Source organism: Henckelia pumila, chromosome 2 (genome assembly GCF_033568475.1).
Source record: "Henckelia pumila isolate YLH828 chromosome 2, ASM3356847v2, whole genome shotgun sequence".
Classification (NCBI taxonomy): Eukaryota; Viridiplantae; Streptophyta; class Magnoliopsida; order Lamiales; family Gesneriaceae; genus Henckelia; species Henckelia pumila.
In genome coordinates this window covers 3,210,758-3,228,297 of record NC_133121.1, presented here as the reverse complement: position 1 = coordinate 3,228,297, position 17,540 = coordinate 3,210,758, and the positions used below count along the sequence as shown (strand labels likewise).

The following is a 17,540-nucleotide window of genomic DNA, read 5'->3' as shown; positions in this document are numbered from 1 at the left end:
AGAGAACAATCTAAATGGACGCACAAGTGCGATTTACGTGTTTGGCATCTACATTTTGAGACGAGATATGCTTTCGTCCTTTGGATTTGGACCAACCTTTTTTCACCCGATGTAATTGTTCCAAAAATGTAAATGAATGGACAACAGGATCGAGAAAAAACAAAGGAAAGATACTCCACGGTCAAACCAATTTAAAGAGCATACAAAATAGATAAATAAGCGGAACACAAAGCTAATAACATAGATACAATAATTTGTGTCATCTATCAAGACACTTTCTTCTTATTCTTCAAATTTTAAAACATTTTTGGTTTTTTTTTAAGCATTTACAAATGGAGTTTTTGGCAGACACCATTACATAGATAAATAAGTTTTTGGTATCGGGTATGTCGACCCGAGTGGATTCTTCATAAAATACAGGCACTTACTTTATGTTCAGAGCTGAGAAGCAAACAGCAATTGGTATCCTACTGTGAGATGTTATCAAGTCTTAACAGCTGCAACAGTGGAAACCAAGGAATCCACTCCACAAATATCGTGTCCTTGACAGATTTTATAATAACCCTTCTCTCCCCAGTGTTCTCCCCAAGAATTCTTGATGATCCAATATGATTTCTCCCTGAACCGAATTGGTGCGTATCCGGCTGCACCATATCCAACCAACAACACACCGTGATCAATCCTTTTAGAGCATATCAGCGGGCACGACACTCCCTTAATGTATGTCTGCATGAAAGCTGCATTGATAGCCACTGCATTCGAGATATACAAGTGCCATCACAAGGAAAAAAAGTAGAGCTAGAACTCCATAAACCAAGGTAATCATTTAACACATTCAGTAAATAGGCTTCAGTATTTATGAGTTATCAAAAAAAAGGGAAAAAAAAACTCAGTTTTCGTCAAAGGTGCCGCCTACACATGAAAGTGGCAATAGGCAAACTAGATATATGTTTTTAAACGTATCTAGGTAAAAGAGTTCATAACTCTTATTCCAAAATCATATCTTAAATCGTGCTCAATAATAATGTTAAAGTAAACCACATACAGAGAGAAGAAATACCAGCAAGAGGGCCATTTTTGACCAGATTTGCAGCAATTTGTTGCTCATCGAGTGACACAACACTGAAGTTGGCAACCTTTGCTGCGATCTTGCTCTTGTCAAACTTGCAGGCTCCACGGTCAGTGCCAGTGTATGGATAGTCCGCTTCTCGCATGAGCCCTCCAGATTTAAGTGCGTATTCTAATGCACTATTCATCAATCCACCATTACAACCAGAGTCACATGAATTTTTTTCTTCTGGATCACACTGCAAAGCAAAAGCTCGATTGATACGGTTAAAGGGAGTTAAGACATGTATGTAGATTGATTTAAAGCACCAAAAAATCCTAAACATCCAACAAGTGGGAGCAACTACAAAGAATTAGATTTCGAGAAACATCAAGTTCTAAGTCCTCTTAGTGAACAATCATTGGATATCTCCTCATGTCTAAAACCCAGATGCCCCTGGTGATTGATCCACCTACATCCACATTTTCCCAATAAAAGGAAATGATCCAAACCTTTACATTGAAAACAGAATTCAATATAAGTAGGTACAAAGTTTAGGTCTGCTGTCCGATGAGCTTCACAGAAAACCTAATATTCTTCAACATTTAACTAGAAATATATAACAAAAACTATGGTATCAATTTTATGAGTATGCAACATCAAGCTCAAAAGAGAGAACCAAAAACATGAAATACAATATACAAGACTAATAAGCACCAATCCACTATTTTCCAATACCAAACTTCATTCAGATGATGAAATATAAAAGTAATAATGGAGATTCTAACCTCATGGTCGCAATCAACAAGCTGCTGTTCACTAAGACTCACAAGTTTCCCCGTTGCCAGATAGTTTGCACCTTCTAATGCTCCTGTTGTGCTGAATGACCAGCACGATCCACAAGTACCCTAAATATCACCATTCAAAATTACCAGATCTAAATACTTCTCGGAGTCATAAATTTTTTTTGATGATCATCATGTAAATCTGTAAATTGATGTCAATGCCATGATTATTTCTAGTAGGTAAGATACATGGGAAACAAACAATTGCATAGCTAATAAATTTAAGCAGATTCTTCAATTTATGTCTCCACAAAAATGTTATTGGCAATCCGGTGGAATATTCACTTACTTTCCATCATTTCATCAGAGCCATAGTAGTGTCCTAAAACTCAATACAACCAACAGCAAGCCCAGCCATAAAAAGTATCATTTTATCAGAGCCATACCAATCCTAAAACTCAATATAACCAACAGCAAGCTAAGCTGTAAAAAGTTATATTCGGAAAACATAGATACTGCCTTCCAATAAGCTCGCGTGAATACAATTGCAAAATCGTTCCCCAAAACATATACTCCCATGTCGAATAGGCAAGGAAGAAATGTATTCTCACAGCTGAACAAATAATTGAAGTATTCAACATCATGTTCATCAATTTCAACAAAAAACTTGACAAGTACCTGATTTTTAACCGGTGAGACGGCACCGTGATCTCTCCAGTCAAAATCAGTCGGAAGGTCGTTCGTCGGCAGTATCTCAGCCTTGTGAGCGTCAACAGGGAGACGAAGTCTCCGATTCACTCCGAGTAACTGACGTCGGAACTCAGAGCGAGTGAGATCCGAGAACGCAGTGACGCCGTGCTCGGCGGAAGGGTCGAGCTTCTGATGGCGCCTCGCGCGGCGCAAATTAGCCTTAAACACGGAAAACCTGTGATCGTGCTCCTCCTGCGTTGCATAGGTCTTTCCGAACTTCCTCTTGAAGAGCTCGAAGTGATTATCGGCGTCGAGCGGCGCTTTCTCGCCGTCGTTGCCGAGATCGACGACTTGACGGATCAGCAAGTCGTCGCCACTCCCGTGGATGTCATCACCGCCGGCGAGGATACAAGAAAACGACGCCGCGACGAGTGTAGCAGCCAACAAGAGGTGCACGAAGCGTGGAGCCATGAAGAATTCTCTCGAAGATAAAAGTAAAGGTCAACTACCTTTAGAGAGAATGTATAGAGAAGAAGTAAGCTTGGGCTTGCTTGTACGTTTAAGCCACACATTATAATATTATTGATTATTATTATATATTATCCCACCAAATTTTGAAGGAAAAAAAGAAAAGAAAAGAAAAGAAAAAGACATCACATCCTGGTCCCCAATTTTAAAAGAAAATATCATCACATATTTTAATTAAAAAATATTGTTTTAAGATATCATCTATGACATCATGATTTGGTTCCATCATTTGGTTTTATTTCCCCTAATGATTTGGTTCCACCAGTTTCAATTTGCTAGATATGCACCATCGCATGGAATTCAAATACATGTAGTATTTGGAATTGCTTCTACAATAGAAAATTGTACGATATTTTTTTACATTCGAGAAAATAGATATGGGCTCGTGCAGAAACATTTTTTGTGGAGAGTACAAATACATTTTTTGTTCACATAAAGACTGGAGACAAACTTCAGCTTAACTCTTAAATTAAATACCAACATGGGCTGCGACAATGATCCAAAAAACGAACATGGGCTGAAAAATGGCGGCCCATTTTATCAGCATGCTATTAATAATTATTAAATGGCCTGATTTAGGGATTCAAATGAACTGAACATATTCGTGAGTTTTACGAGTCCGCTCGATAAATATTTGATTCGTATTCGAGCTTATCGAACTCGAGCCGAATTCGAACATGTTCGAACTTTTTTTCGAGCCGAGCTCGAGCCGAAATTATACTGTTCGATAGTTCCCGAATAGTTCGCGAACCTTAATATTTAATTAATATAATATAATTATATAATAAATATATATACACTTAGAACTTTTTTCGAAAATTTTGAGCTTTTCGAACCATAATCTCCGAATAGTTCACGAATAGGTTCGAATATTTCGAGTCGAACTCGAACTTCATTTCGAGCCGAGCTCGAGCCAAAATATTTGAAATTATCGAACTTCGAATCGAGCTCGAACTCGAATATACTCTTATCGAGCTGAATTCGAGCCTTAAAATTTTACCATTATCCGGCTCGATTCGGTTAGTTTGCACCCCTAGCCTGATTTATTCGAGTTCGAGCCTTAAAATTTTACCATTATCCGGCTCGATTCGGTTCGTTTGCACCCCTAGCCTGATTTATTCGAGTTCGAGCCTTAAAATTTTACCATTATCCGGCTCGATTCGGTTCGTTTGCACCCCTAGCCTGATTCATGGCTTCTTATTATTATTTTAAAAAATAATAATAATAGAGTTAGCTAGGAAATCGTGGATGACAGGAAAATGGTAGAAAATCACGAGGAAGACGGAAATGATATTTTATCGTATCATTCGACGGGAATGCAAATGATCCATGTTTAATTACTATCATACCTAATATTCAATATACTAAATTATCAAATGTTTTTTTTTTCAATCATAATTAAACCCACAATGTGATATGGGAAAAAAAAAAAACGAATCAGAAAATTTCTAGATCACCGAAGTTAACAAAAGAAGTCAAAATTATTTACAACAAACAGCCGACCAAAATAATAAACAACCCCAACCAACAACAAATGCTATAGCTATAATCGCAAAAGTAAAGTCAAACAAAGCCTCGCCCACCGATGGAGGTTTGCAACGGCACCAATGTTGATGAACTCGGTTTCCACAATTGTAGCAGAAACTGATGCCACATCTGCATTTTTATGATTTAATCATTAACAATAATCCAACAATATAGGAGAAATTCTATGTTAATGAACGACTATTACGTACAGGTTTATTTCAACTTACCTTTACAGATATTATCCATGATAGATCTGAAGGTCCACATTTAACAATACATGCGGGGTTCGACATGGGCTCGATGCAGATTTCGCAGGTGAATTCTTGAACTTCATCTTCGCGGCGAAGTTTCAGTTCTTGTGCAGGGCGAGGTACGGGTGGATTATGGCCACGAGCATTGCTGTTTCCCATTTGTTTTTTTGGAGATACGAACACAAAAAAAGGAAACTAGTTATGTGACCATTGAGATTAGATTTGATCGTATTATGACTTCAAAAAAAAAAAAAAATGATTTGATCGTATTATTATCTTAACAATAATCAAAGAATCTCCCGTGGACGAGCCAAGTAACAATATTATCAACAAACTCCTAATTTGATGACTTCTCCCCCCAACAGCTCATCTCTTTCATCTATGTTATAGAGAAACTTAGGTTGCGTTTGTATGGATTGATTGTGTTTTTTTGGGAGGAAGATATTTCATGATTTGATGAATAATCTTAACATAAATTAAATTAATAAAGTAAAATTAATTTTTTAAATATATAAATATTATATGTTCACGCGACGCGTATTTGTTGTCTTATTTACTCTTTTACTCTTTTATTATTTGTAATAATGTATTTATATTCGCCCTTTATAATTAAGTTATAAATTTGATATATTATATTTTAACTGCAATTTTAATATTATTAAGAACCAAGAGAATTACAATCTTAATTCAAAACATCATAAATAAAACCTGGAGGAAATTAAAAGTCTAGATGTGGAAACAATGAATATGAAGATTCAGACTTGATGGGCGTGAGCCAAAGGTGATACTGATACCATATAGAATTGGCACTGAATTGATAATTTTATTATACACAAGAGGTAAACATTTATACACACTTTGCTGCCTATAATTTCCTAATATAAATGATATCTACAGACTAATTATAAGTTGAATAAAATCAAATCAAATCAAATAATATCAAATCTTGGAGTATCCATTCTAATAGAAACAAGACACCATAGCAAGATTGTGATTTGTGAACAACCCAACTTCGTTTACTTGTCTACGAGTGAAACAATTCCGGGTTAATGATGGTCTTCATTGAAGTACTTTATTACCATTTGGAATCGGACTCGAAAATTACCTCTTAGAAATCCATACCTTCAACCAAGCTAATTAAGGGCCTCATTAACTGTAATTTTAAGTAATTGTTTTAGTATATCTTAATTATTTTAAAGTAATATTAGATTATATATAATTTAAGTTATGAATGGAAAATTTAGCTTTTGTTTTTTTTTTGAAGATGAAGATAATGGAATAGGAGTATTTAAAATCCATCGATTTTAATTGTAGTTTTATTATTAACGTGAGATAATATATCAAATCTTAAATTCATACCTAATTATTTACTCGTTATTTATATAAATTATTGCATGTATTTCAAATAACAACATTACTAAATGAACTTGAAATCCATAATAATTATCATTAAATACTATATAAATTTCAACAAGGTGATTTGGTTAATGAGCGAAGCTTCAGAAACGCGGGGGGCGATGGTAAAAAGATCCTGCACCACAGAAAATGGAGTCGGTTCTCCCCATCTAGCTTGAAACAAATAGATAAAATAAATATTTTATTAAGATATGATAGTTATATATAAACAAAAATTTATTAAAATATATTTCTTTATTATATTTTTTGATTTTATGAAGATAAAGTATTATCTTTAGCTCCCTTATTCATTATAATACACAAATGCGAATGCGTGCATGCACACACATAAGATATAGATATAATTGCTTATATTTTTTTACTATATGATAATACACTAATCCTTTAACTAACTCCATCATTTGAATTATAGATAAAAATATCTCTACTTTCACCAAAACACTTTAATGTAATATGTTTAGGCATTGTTTGGTTTGATGTATTATTAATCTATGTATAACTTATCCCAATCAATTTCGCCTTATTTTCGTCATATTATTTATCTATTTATTAATTAATAATTTTACATCAATTAAATCAAATAAATTATAATCTATCCATCAAATCAAATAATGTATTAACTATTTTTTCTTATTTATTTTTAATTTATATTATATTACTTATCTATGAATTACTTATCCTATCACTCAAACCAAACGGTGCCTTAGTATGATAACAAAAATTCCATACTTAGAAAGTTAGTCATAACCCTTTCGTTGTGTAAATATAAAACAAACTAACCAAACTAATATAAAATAAACTAACTAAATTATATCTATTTTTAGAGGGGTATAAATAAATTTTGGTCATTTTTTATTTAATTTAAAATACTTGATAATCTGGGGTGTCAAAAATTTTAATTTAACAAGTTGAGGCTAAAATGTGAAACAAATTAAAATTTGAGATTAAAATTAAGTTCTATTATATATATTATCTCTACAAAATATATAATATACCCTCTAGCGATTAAAGTCGTATATTTTTTACACAATAAAGCTACTATTTTTACTATATCGATCTAGCAAATTTATGTTGATATACACAAAATATTAAAAATAATTAATATAGGCTCGATTTTTAAAGAATAGTTTCACAAATGATTTTAATGGTAAAAGTTAACGACATTTTTATTTTTAGATGCTAATATCCGATAGTCTCCGATCCGTATTTATTTTTATTGGATATTAGAATTAACACAAATACTTATGTGAGACGGTTTTACGGGTCATTTTGTGATATGGATCTCATATTTGGGTTATAACCTATGAAAAAATATTATTTTTACCCGTCTCACGGATAATGATCCGCGATACTTAATAGGAAGAAATTAAAATTTAAAAAAAAAAACTTAGAAGACGTGTGTCACATGATGAATTATAAAAGGAACGAAATATCACTTGATCTGAAAAATAGAAGTAATACATATATATATTAAGAGAAAATAAAAATAGCAAATAGATTAATTAGATTATAATAGTTTTAATTTTAAATTATATATATATATATATATATATATATTTCTGAATATACTGACATAGAATTAAATTGTTTTAGATATATAATTAAAGTAATCTGGTTTAGGAATTGAGGGTCATTATAAAACATACTTAAGAAAAGGAACAGCCAATAAGAGGTTAATATTGTAAACTTACACAACTAAATGTAAAAAATAAAATGATCCATTATTCTCTTCTTTCTCATATTAAGATAACATATTAAGATAACATATAAAGCGCCCCAAATGGGATCAAAATTATCAAAGCTAAAACTAGAAACAAAATAAATAACAGATCTATAATCTCACGTGGGCTTCCTCCACAAGTACAAGAATGTTGATAAATTGGCCTTCCACAGTTGTAGCAGAAATCTCTCCCACATCTGCATTCAAACGTACACCAGTTTCAAATCGATTATGTATTAATTCCTTATCTCGCTAGCTCATTCAAGTTTGCTAAACCAAAAACAGTTTTTATTCCCATTCCCATTTCCGTGATATTCATATTATACCCAAATATCTTATTAAAGATACAATTTCAATTTCATTCCATTCATTTGGGTTAGGGATGGCAATGGGGCGGGAACGGGTTTGCCGTCCCATCCCCGCCCCTGAATTATACCCGTCACCATCCCGGAAAATTGTTATCCCTAATTTGGGTGGATAGTAAAAGGTATAGGAGGAAATTAATTAATTAACCCTGTAAATAAACCTAATAACGTACTAACCAAAATACATACGTGCAAATATGCCAAGCGATAGGACTTACCTGCATCTCACAACATGACAGCCCCACGACCGTTCGACGTATTGCCCGCAAGAGGGACACCTCTGCCAATGCTTCCGCGCCGCCAGCTCTCTCAAACCTGGCTCAGCAGCTTCCCTTTTCTCTTCACATGAAATCATCGTGTGCCAAACCGTTTTACACCGAAAGCAAAACCACCTCTTGCACTGCGGGCACTTGGAGACTCTCAATTTCCAACCACACTCGTTTAAAATCGTAACATTGCAATCTCTATGCGGGCAATAGCACCTTTCCCAACCCTTAATCGCCGACTCGCAGAGTACGTCACACCATCGTAAGAATAGGGGACGGCCGACGATGGGGGCGCAAGCGAGGGGGTCGAGCGTGTGATCGCAGTCGGGAGCCGGGCATTTGATGTGTCCCGTGTTTTCGTCCCCGAGCTTGACGCCGATGTACTTGATCACGCAGTCGGTGCAGTAGGGGTGCGCGCAAACGTCGCCATTTCTGAATTTGTTGGGAAGCGACGTCGTCTCGGTACATATTTCGCATGTGAATTCATCCTCCTGCTGGTGTTGCACTTGTGCATGGTGAGCTGTAGTGGAAGGCGGCCGATTATTGGCCCCTTTAGTAGGGTTTTCCATGGCTCAACTCTGTTTCTATATTCTTCGGAACCGAAGAACACACATATATATATAATGAATTTAATCATACTAAAATATTTTTGTTTACCTTCAAAATTATTTTAAATTTATAAAAGTCTTTACTTATCTTTATCTATCTAATATATCATTAAATTTTTAGATTATCATTCGATCACTACAAAAATATATGCAAAGACAATATTCCAACAATATAACTTATTAGATCTTATTTTTTCACCTTTCAAATTTTATCCTGATAAATTTTGTGTTGATATTTATTTATATTTCTGAATTTCAAACAATAATATCGCCATAAAATAAATTATTTATCAAAAACATTTCTCAAATTTAAATTTTTTAAACAAAAAATGTAATGTGTATGTGTGCATCACGGCTATCACGTACACAGAGACACTAGTATATGATAAAAAAATTTATCTTGTAGAATATTTTAATTATGTTATTATTGTATGTAATTATTTAAGTAAAATTTTACAAAACATTCGGTCTGCAATCCTTAAAAAAAAATTAAATTATTTTTATGAGGAGCTCAGCAGTCAGCATTAACACCCACTGAATGGGTGTAGTAGGGAGTAAACGGTATCAAATTAAAAAAAAAAAAAAAAAAAGTAAGGGAGAATCATGCTATTTGGGGTAGGGGTGTCAAAACTCAACACAACCCGTTAACCCGATTGGTTCGGATTCAGGTTGAGAAATTTTTTTAAAAAAATTTCGTCAACCCGACCCGAACCCAACCGAATTGACACCCCTAATTTGAGGACACTAAAAACAGGTTTGATTCTACAATACAATGGAATTAACCAGTTTTTTTTTTATCCCGAAAATTACTTGGCATATCATCCAACCAATAATGTAGGAATTAACTAGTTAGCGACTGGGAAAAAAATTAACGGCCAATGTAAAATTAGCATTTGAACAATAAACAAACACATATACCATGATATTATATTTAATTTAATTTAATCAATAACAAACCCCAAAAAATAACGAAAATATAGAATGTGTATTGTTCCATTTTTCCAGGGAATTATAATGAAAGTCCTAAATAGGAAGATTGAAAGATCTACACTTTGAATCAAAAGCATGTGGCGAAACGAGATATTGGAATTACAAGAGTGTCGATGAACTCACATCTGCATCCAAGTTACAATCATTTTAAATTTTGGATCACGCATTTCATACATTAATATTTAACCTTGACCTAATTGGCTACTCACACTTAAACACAAATTAAAGAAAAAACATTGAATATGGCATGTGATACATAGCCTAAGCTTTTTCACAACGTAAACAAATTAATTATACAAGAAGACAAATGCATACAAATCATTAAATTTTACAGGTGGAAGGTGGAAGGTTACGGCCTCGATTGTGTAATATTGTTTCCCAATATGGTTTTCTTTATGGTAATAACAATTTTTAAAAATGCATGTTTAGTATAAGAGTTTTTTATTTTTTTTTTGTTTATTAGTTATTTGAGATTAAGATAAGATAGTATAGATATATTAATAATAAATCGTATAATCACCAAGATGAGATAAGAGATATCGTGATCATATTATCTCAACAATAAATCAATGAATCTCCAATTGACCAGCTACATAACAGTTCTATCAACACCTTCTAATTAATCTTCAAACTCTTTAATTCCCCAAAAAATTGTTTATTAATTCGATCCTGTTCTTGTTCGAGTCGTCAAAGCGATTTAATCAAATAAATTTATTTCCATTAATTAGCAAACTCTAAATAATTTATTAATCTCATTATAAATTTCTAATATACTGAAAAAGCTATATAGATATATATCTGCCCTCTTGAAATATTGTCTTTCTGGACTTCCATGTCCCAAACGCTACAAAATATTTAATTGAAAAATGATTTATTTATTAGGTTGCTAGTTCAATTCTTATGTTAGATTCCTTGTTGGATAGAGACTATGAACAAACATTTATTTCTATTTTTTTCATAATAAAATAAATATGGCCGTCGGAGACAAAAACAATGAATTCATGATCATATCTGGCCAAACATTTATATATATAATTAACCGAAACGATAATTTTAGAGTCCCTACTGAGTTTAGAGAGATTGGTTCAGCCAATAAATTAACATCCAAATGAAAAAAACAAAGAAGCCAACGAAAAGAATTGCACGAGCAATGGGATGAGCTTCGAATGCTACGACAATCCAAGTACTAGCCTTGTAGCCAACTCGTGTAGCAGAGACCTCTCCCGCAATTACTACATTCCAACATTGTGAAAATTAATTAATACGAATACTTGCTAAAATGTTTAGCAAAATTTGACTCGACATGCATGTGCTCACCTTGGGGTGGAGCGCCGGCGGGGGGTCCGGGAGGAGGACATGTGATTGTTACCGCATGAGATTCTGCCATAATTTTTACCCCTCCACCATCTACATTCCAAAATCGTGAAAATTAATAGGAATACTTGCGAAAATGCAAATTCGAGTCGATATGTACATACTCACCCTGGCCTGGAGCACCGGAGGGTTCGAGAGGAGCCGTGGCTTCAAGCGTATGAGTGTTTGTCATAGTTTTGTTTTGTTTTTTTTTTTTTCTCTTTATTTTTGCCTCTGTGTGTTAGCATTAAGCTTTCATGTGTTGGGATTTATAAGCTGCTTTCCGTGGGATGAAGAGAGAAGACTTTGTTGACCAGCACTTTGCCGTTCTGAGGTATGAAACATTAATAGCAAGTGCATTAATACAATTATATCCCCCCCCCCCCCCCCCCCCCCTTCTTCAAGAATCCCAAACTTCAAATGGGAGTATTTCCAAATTAGAAAAGTGACGTCAAATTTTGAGTTATTGCCATGGCCATGCACTCTATGTACATACGTGCACATTTTCGAGGCCAACACTTTACTAAACCGCGTGAAATTAATTTACTCGGATTGATAACTTTTACCATTTATATATATATTGGACGTGAAGCCCACGACGCATTGTGTTTTGGAGGCCTAAAAGATTTTAAACCGCGTAAAATTCACTCGGGAATAATAATCATATACCCTTTATTGGACATGGTCCTCATACATTTTGTGGGGACTCATGCATGCCTAAATCCTAATGAATTACCAAAATCCACCAGTTGAAATTGACACGGTGAGCTTAAATATTACCTCCATTTTCGACCACCTTTATTACTTTACCGATGAATATCTATCCAAGCAATAATGTGGCATGAGAGTTGAGACCATGAGCAGAATTATCAGTGGTTGTAAGCTAAATCCTTCCAATGTTAAAATTTACTTTTAAAAAAATCGAATTTTTTTGCTTTTAACAAAAAAATACATATTTTAAAAAGGGAAAATAAATTTTTTGGTCCATTAACTTGTCAATATTTTGGTTTTTGTTCATTAACTTTTTGGATGTGGGTTTTGGTACACTAACTTTGCATTTTCAATGTTTTTTGGTTCAACTGCATACGTGTCAACTTCTGATTGGTCCAAAATGATAATGTGGACCAATCAGAAGCTGACACGTATTCAGTTGGACCAAAAAACACTGAAAATGCAAAGTTAGTGTACCAAAACTTACATCGAAAAAGTTATTGGATCAAAACTCAAAAGGAGTAAAGTTACTGGACTAAAAAACTCATTTTCCCTTTTAAAAATACACACTTTGTTTTTCTCTATTTGTTTGTAATAGGGATGGTTTTTCGGTATACCTTACTACAAATATTGGTATGAAAAAAATTCATACTGATACCGATAGTAAAATTTTGAAACTTTGGTACAAAAAAAATTCATATTGATACCGTATAGATATCAAAAAAAAATTCGGTACACCGAAAAAATGTCTGTATATCGAAAACATTTTGGTACGATATGCCAAAATTCCGGTATTTCGGTACGGTATACCAGCCTTAGTTTGTATAATATATAATTCTAAGGCTTCACGTACAGATCAAACCAGCTTGTTCGATGCTATCACTATTGTGTTATATACTTATATATATATATCGTCATTGCTTATTTTTCTTGACATGGACATCCCCCGATCGTACTCGATTATATCACGGATGAAATGAAGTCTAACATCAAAATGTTTCGATCTTTCGAGAAAGACTTGATGTTTGGTTAAGCGTATAATACTTTGCTAGTCACGGTACGCGATCACATATTCTTGTTCACGTAAAGCCTTTCATCCATACTCTAAGCTATAATATGGTTTACATAATAATGATGATGATGATGATGATAATAATAATAATAATAATAATAATAATAATAATAATAATAATAATAATAATAGGGGAATGCTCGAAAAATTTAGATTTTGGTTCAAACTATATGGTTCAAAATCGAAAAGTAATATGCACGAACTTATTATTTTGGTTCAATATTTTGGAACTTTTAGATATTTAAATCTTTGTTTTATGAATGCATTTTTAATGGAGAAATTGGAAAACAAAGTAAGTTTAAATAATGATAGCAAGATAAAGTAAAAATATTTTTTAGAAACAAATTAATTAAGAATAATAAATTTAAATAAAATATAATTAGTAAAATGAAAAATTTTGATAAATATTTTATAATTGGATATTAATAAAAAATTGTGTGTTATTATTTACTACAAATTTTGCAATGCATCTTCTCGAAAAATTTATATTTTGGTTCAAAAATATATAGTCCTAAATTTAAAAGTAATATGCATGAACTTATCATTTTGGTAATTTTAGTTATTTAAATCTTTATTTATGAATGCATGTTTAATAGAGAAGTTAGAAGCACGAAGAAAGTTTAATAAAATAATGATAGCAAGATAAAATAATAATATTTTTTAGAAAAAAATTAATAAAGAATAATAAATTTAAATAAAATGAAAAATTAGTAAAATGAAATTTTTGATAAATATTTTATAATTGAATCTTAATAAAAATTGTGTATTATTATTTACTGAAAATTGTGTAATGCATTTTCACGAAAAGTAATATGCATGAACTTATCATTTTGGTTTAATATTTTGTTAATTTTAGGTATTTAATTCCTTGCTTATGAATATGCATGTTTAATCGAGAAGTTGGAAACACGAAGTGAATTTAATAAATTATGATAGCAAGATAAAGTAATAATATTTTTTTAGAAACAAATTAATTAAGAATAATAAATTTGAAATAAAAATAAAAATTAATAAAACGAAAATGTTTGGTAAATATTTTATAATTAGATCTTAATAAAAATTGTGTATTATGAGTTGAATAGATTTAAAAATTATACTTTCAAGTGGTAAAACATGTATTTTTAATATTTTATAGTGGTATTTGGTGCAAAAAATCAAAATGTTTGTCAGTCGCATGAGGGACTTGTGCGCAACAATCACTCATATGAAGGGATACATGTGCTAATTATATAAAAATTTGGGGTTGAAAAAAAATTGTACATTTTCAATATTTTACATTACTATTTATTGCAAATAACGTCATAAAGAACCATCATTAATTTCATATTGGTGACGGTTTTGCAATGATTTTGAGTGTCGCAAATCGGCTTTTTTTGTTGTAGTGATATCACTTAGAAATCGTACATATACTTTTAAGATAAAAAAATAATAATAATAAAAGTAGCAACTATAATAAGCTTTTTTTAATTTTTTTATTTCAAACAAATTTAAGAGAAAGAAGAATATTATTATTGTTTGTTTATTTATTTATAGAATAAAAAGTAAAAAATGAAGTCTATTTTAATTTTTCATCCATAAAAAATGTAACCATTTAATCACTGGATAGATAGATAATCACTGTAGTATCAGTGCAATCCAACCATGCATTTCTCTATAAATTCTTTGTAACCGAAAATATATTTATTTTTAACACACATATATATACAATGAATTTCATCATAACATATATTGTTCAAAATTTTTATTTTGAACTACAACGTAAGTGATTATATAATAATTTGATAAATTAAAAATCGAACATATGAATATATAGTAATTATGAATTAAAAAATTGACAAAACAAATTTATTTTTAGAAAAACTAATCTCGTAGTTTTTTTTCTTCTTTTTCATGGATCTTGGACATTCTTAACACTATTTTCAACACATAAAAACATAGAATTATGTTTATTTTGTCTCGTATGCTCTCTTTTCTTTTTATACTAGGATATACTTCTATATATAATTCAAAAAACCAAATCCTTATTTTAGTAGAAAAAGTTAAAATTCTCATTCTTTTAAAAGTTGGCAGCCGTTTCCCATTTTCAAATTATCCTTTATTAATATTTTTATGTTCTTATTCGAAAAAAAAAACTTTCATATGAACCAAAGTTAAATAACAGAAAACTCCAGATTCATTAAAAGGGGAAATTGATTTTTCCCCTAAAAAATCTTGGTTTTCTAGTTTTCCTTTTACTTTGGATTTCTCCAATCCTAAAAAAATATAATATTTCAAATATTTGGTATTAAAATCTCCAATTCATGCGCGTGAGAAAACAAGCACCACCATAGGGACTAATATGCACCTAATTTAAAAACACAAAGGTTAATAAGACAATATATATTACATATGGGGTATATGTTCTTAAGTGATAATACAGTGGGTAAAAATGCAATCCACCCAATTTTATCCTCATAAATTTTATTTTGATCTTTATTTATATTTTTGAATTTTAAACAATAATATCACCATAAAATAAAAATTATTTTCAAAAACATTTCTCAAATTTAAATTGTTTACACAAATTATTTAAAACAAAAAATGTATATGTCTACATGCATCACAACGAAAGAATTGGAGAAATGAATTGTATTTTTCTTTCTTATTCTTCTTCACATCTCTCACCTTCTTTTATCTAGGCAATGACTTACAAAACACAATAAAATACAAATGTGAATATGTGATCAATAATTTAGGTCAAGCATTTCATGCATTAATTAGCCTTGACTTTGGCTACTCACACTTGAAACTTGAAAACATATTCAAGACATGCAAAACATTGAATACGGCATGTGATATATATAGGGCCTAAAACTTTTTGACAAAGTGAAAAATTAATACACCAAGATCAAATATCAATGCATACAAATTATTATATTTTACAGGTGGAAGGTAACGGCCACGTGTAATATTGTTTCCCACGGTTTTCTATGTGGTAATATATAACAATTTTTAAAAATGCATGTTTAGTATAAGATTCTTTTATTTTTTTTGTTTATTAGTTATTTGGGATTAAGATAAGATAATATCGATATAATAAATAAATTGTATAATCACCTAGATGAGATAAGATTATCTCAACAATAAATAAATGAATATCCAATTGACAAGCTACATAACAGCTGTATCAACACCACCTAATATTCAAAATCTTCCCCCAAAAAATAGTTTATAATCCAGTTCCATCAACTCTTACTAACTTATTAATCTCATTCTAATCTACTAAAACATATGCTGCACTTTTTCATGACATCTTCTTCTCGTGGGAGTTTTTTAATGTAAAGATATCACATATATTATTATTACATCATCTTCTCGTGGGAGTTTTTTAATGTAAAGATATCACATATATTATTATTATTATTATTATTATTATTATTATTATTATTATTATTATTATTATTATTATTATTATATATTTTTATTTTTTTAAAAAAAGATTGCATGCATTAGCTTCTCAAAATCGATCCGAATTTACATTAGAGCTCCGGGCATCAGATTGCAAGCTATATATAGTATGAATCTTTTATTTTTTGTTTATTAGTATTTGGGATTAAGATAATATAGTGTAGATATAATAAATTGTATAATCAAGCAGGGGCAGATCTACATGGGGACCCAGGGGCCACGGCCTCCCCGAAAATTTTAAAATTTTTTAATATTATATATGAATTTTTTTATAAAGTATGTATATATATTTTAATAAACCATTTAATATGACAAGATCATTGTGGCCCTTGAACAAATTTTTTTTTTCAATTTTTTTTCTTTCTATCTCACACTCAAACAAAAATTTTTAAGAAAATAATGCATAAAACACAAGTCAAAAGAGCGAAACTAATAGTACTAGTTGGAAATTGGTAGCTTCGATCTTGCCGCACGTTGCTATCATTTCATATGCGGCCCCCCCAAATTTTAAATCCTGGATCCGCCCCTGTAATCAACAATAAATCAATGAATCTCCAATTCACAAGCTACTGGCTATATACGTACATAACAGTTCTATTAATAACTTTTAATCTTCAAATCTTCCCCAAAAAATAGAGTTTATTCCAGTTCTTGTTTGAGTCGTCAAAGTGATTTAATCAAATACGTTTATTTCCATTTAATTAGCAAACTCATTATAATAATTTATTAATCTCATTCTAATCTACTAAAAACGCCATAGATA

The 17,540-nt window shown here is 31.4% G+C and overlaps 2 protein-coding genes and 1 long non-coding RNA gene across 3 annotated transcripts; all 3 read right to left on the bottom strand.

The window, feature by feature from the left end:
* Positions 1-245: 245 nt before the first annotated feature.
* Positions 246-3,085, bottom strand: LOC140880042 (cysteine protease RD19A-like). The gene is made up of 4 exons (XM_073284096.1): positions 2,512-3,085; positions 1,837-1,956; positions 1,061-1,307; positions 246-752 (listed from the first exon to the last, which is right to left on the bottom strand). The coding sequence occupies exons 1-4, from the start codon at positions 2,992-2,994 to the stop codon at positions 484-486; spliced, it is 1,119 nt and encodes a 372-aa protein (XP_073140197.1). The 5' UTR covers positions 2,995-3,085; the 3' UTR covers positions 246-483.
* Positions 3,086-7,986: 4,901 nt separating this feature from the next.
* On the bottom strand, positions 7,987-9,236 carry LOC140885204 (E3 ubiquitin-protein ligase RSL1-like). The gene is made up of 2 exons (XM_073292149.1): positions 8,549-9,236; positions 7,987-8,162 (listed from the first exon to the last, which is right to left on the bottom strand). The coding sequence occupies exons 1-2, from the start codon at positions 9,163-9,165 to the stop codon at positions 8,000-8,002; spliced, it is 780 nt and encodes a 259-aa protein (XP_073148250.1). The 5' UTR covers positions 9,166-9,236; the 3' UTR covers positions 7,987-7,999.
* Positions 9,237-11,202: 1,966 nt separating this feature from the next.
* Positions 11,203-11,796, bottom strand: LOC140885030 (uncharacterized). Its single transcript, XR_012150786.1, has 3 exons — positions 11,677-11,796; positions 11,512-11,601; positions 11,203-11,426 (listed from the first exon to the last, which is right to left on the bottom strand). It is a non-coding gene; the product is annotated as an uncharacterized lncRNA (long non-coding RNA).
* Between the last annotated feature and the right edge of the window lie 5,744 nt (positions 11,797-17,540).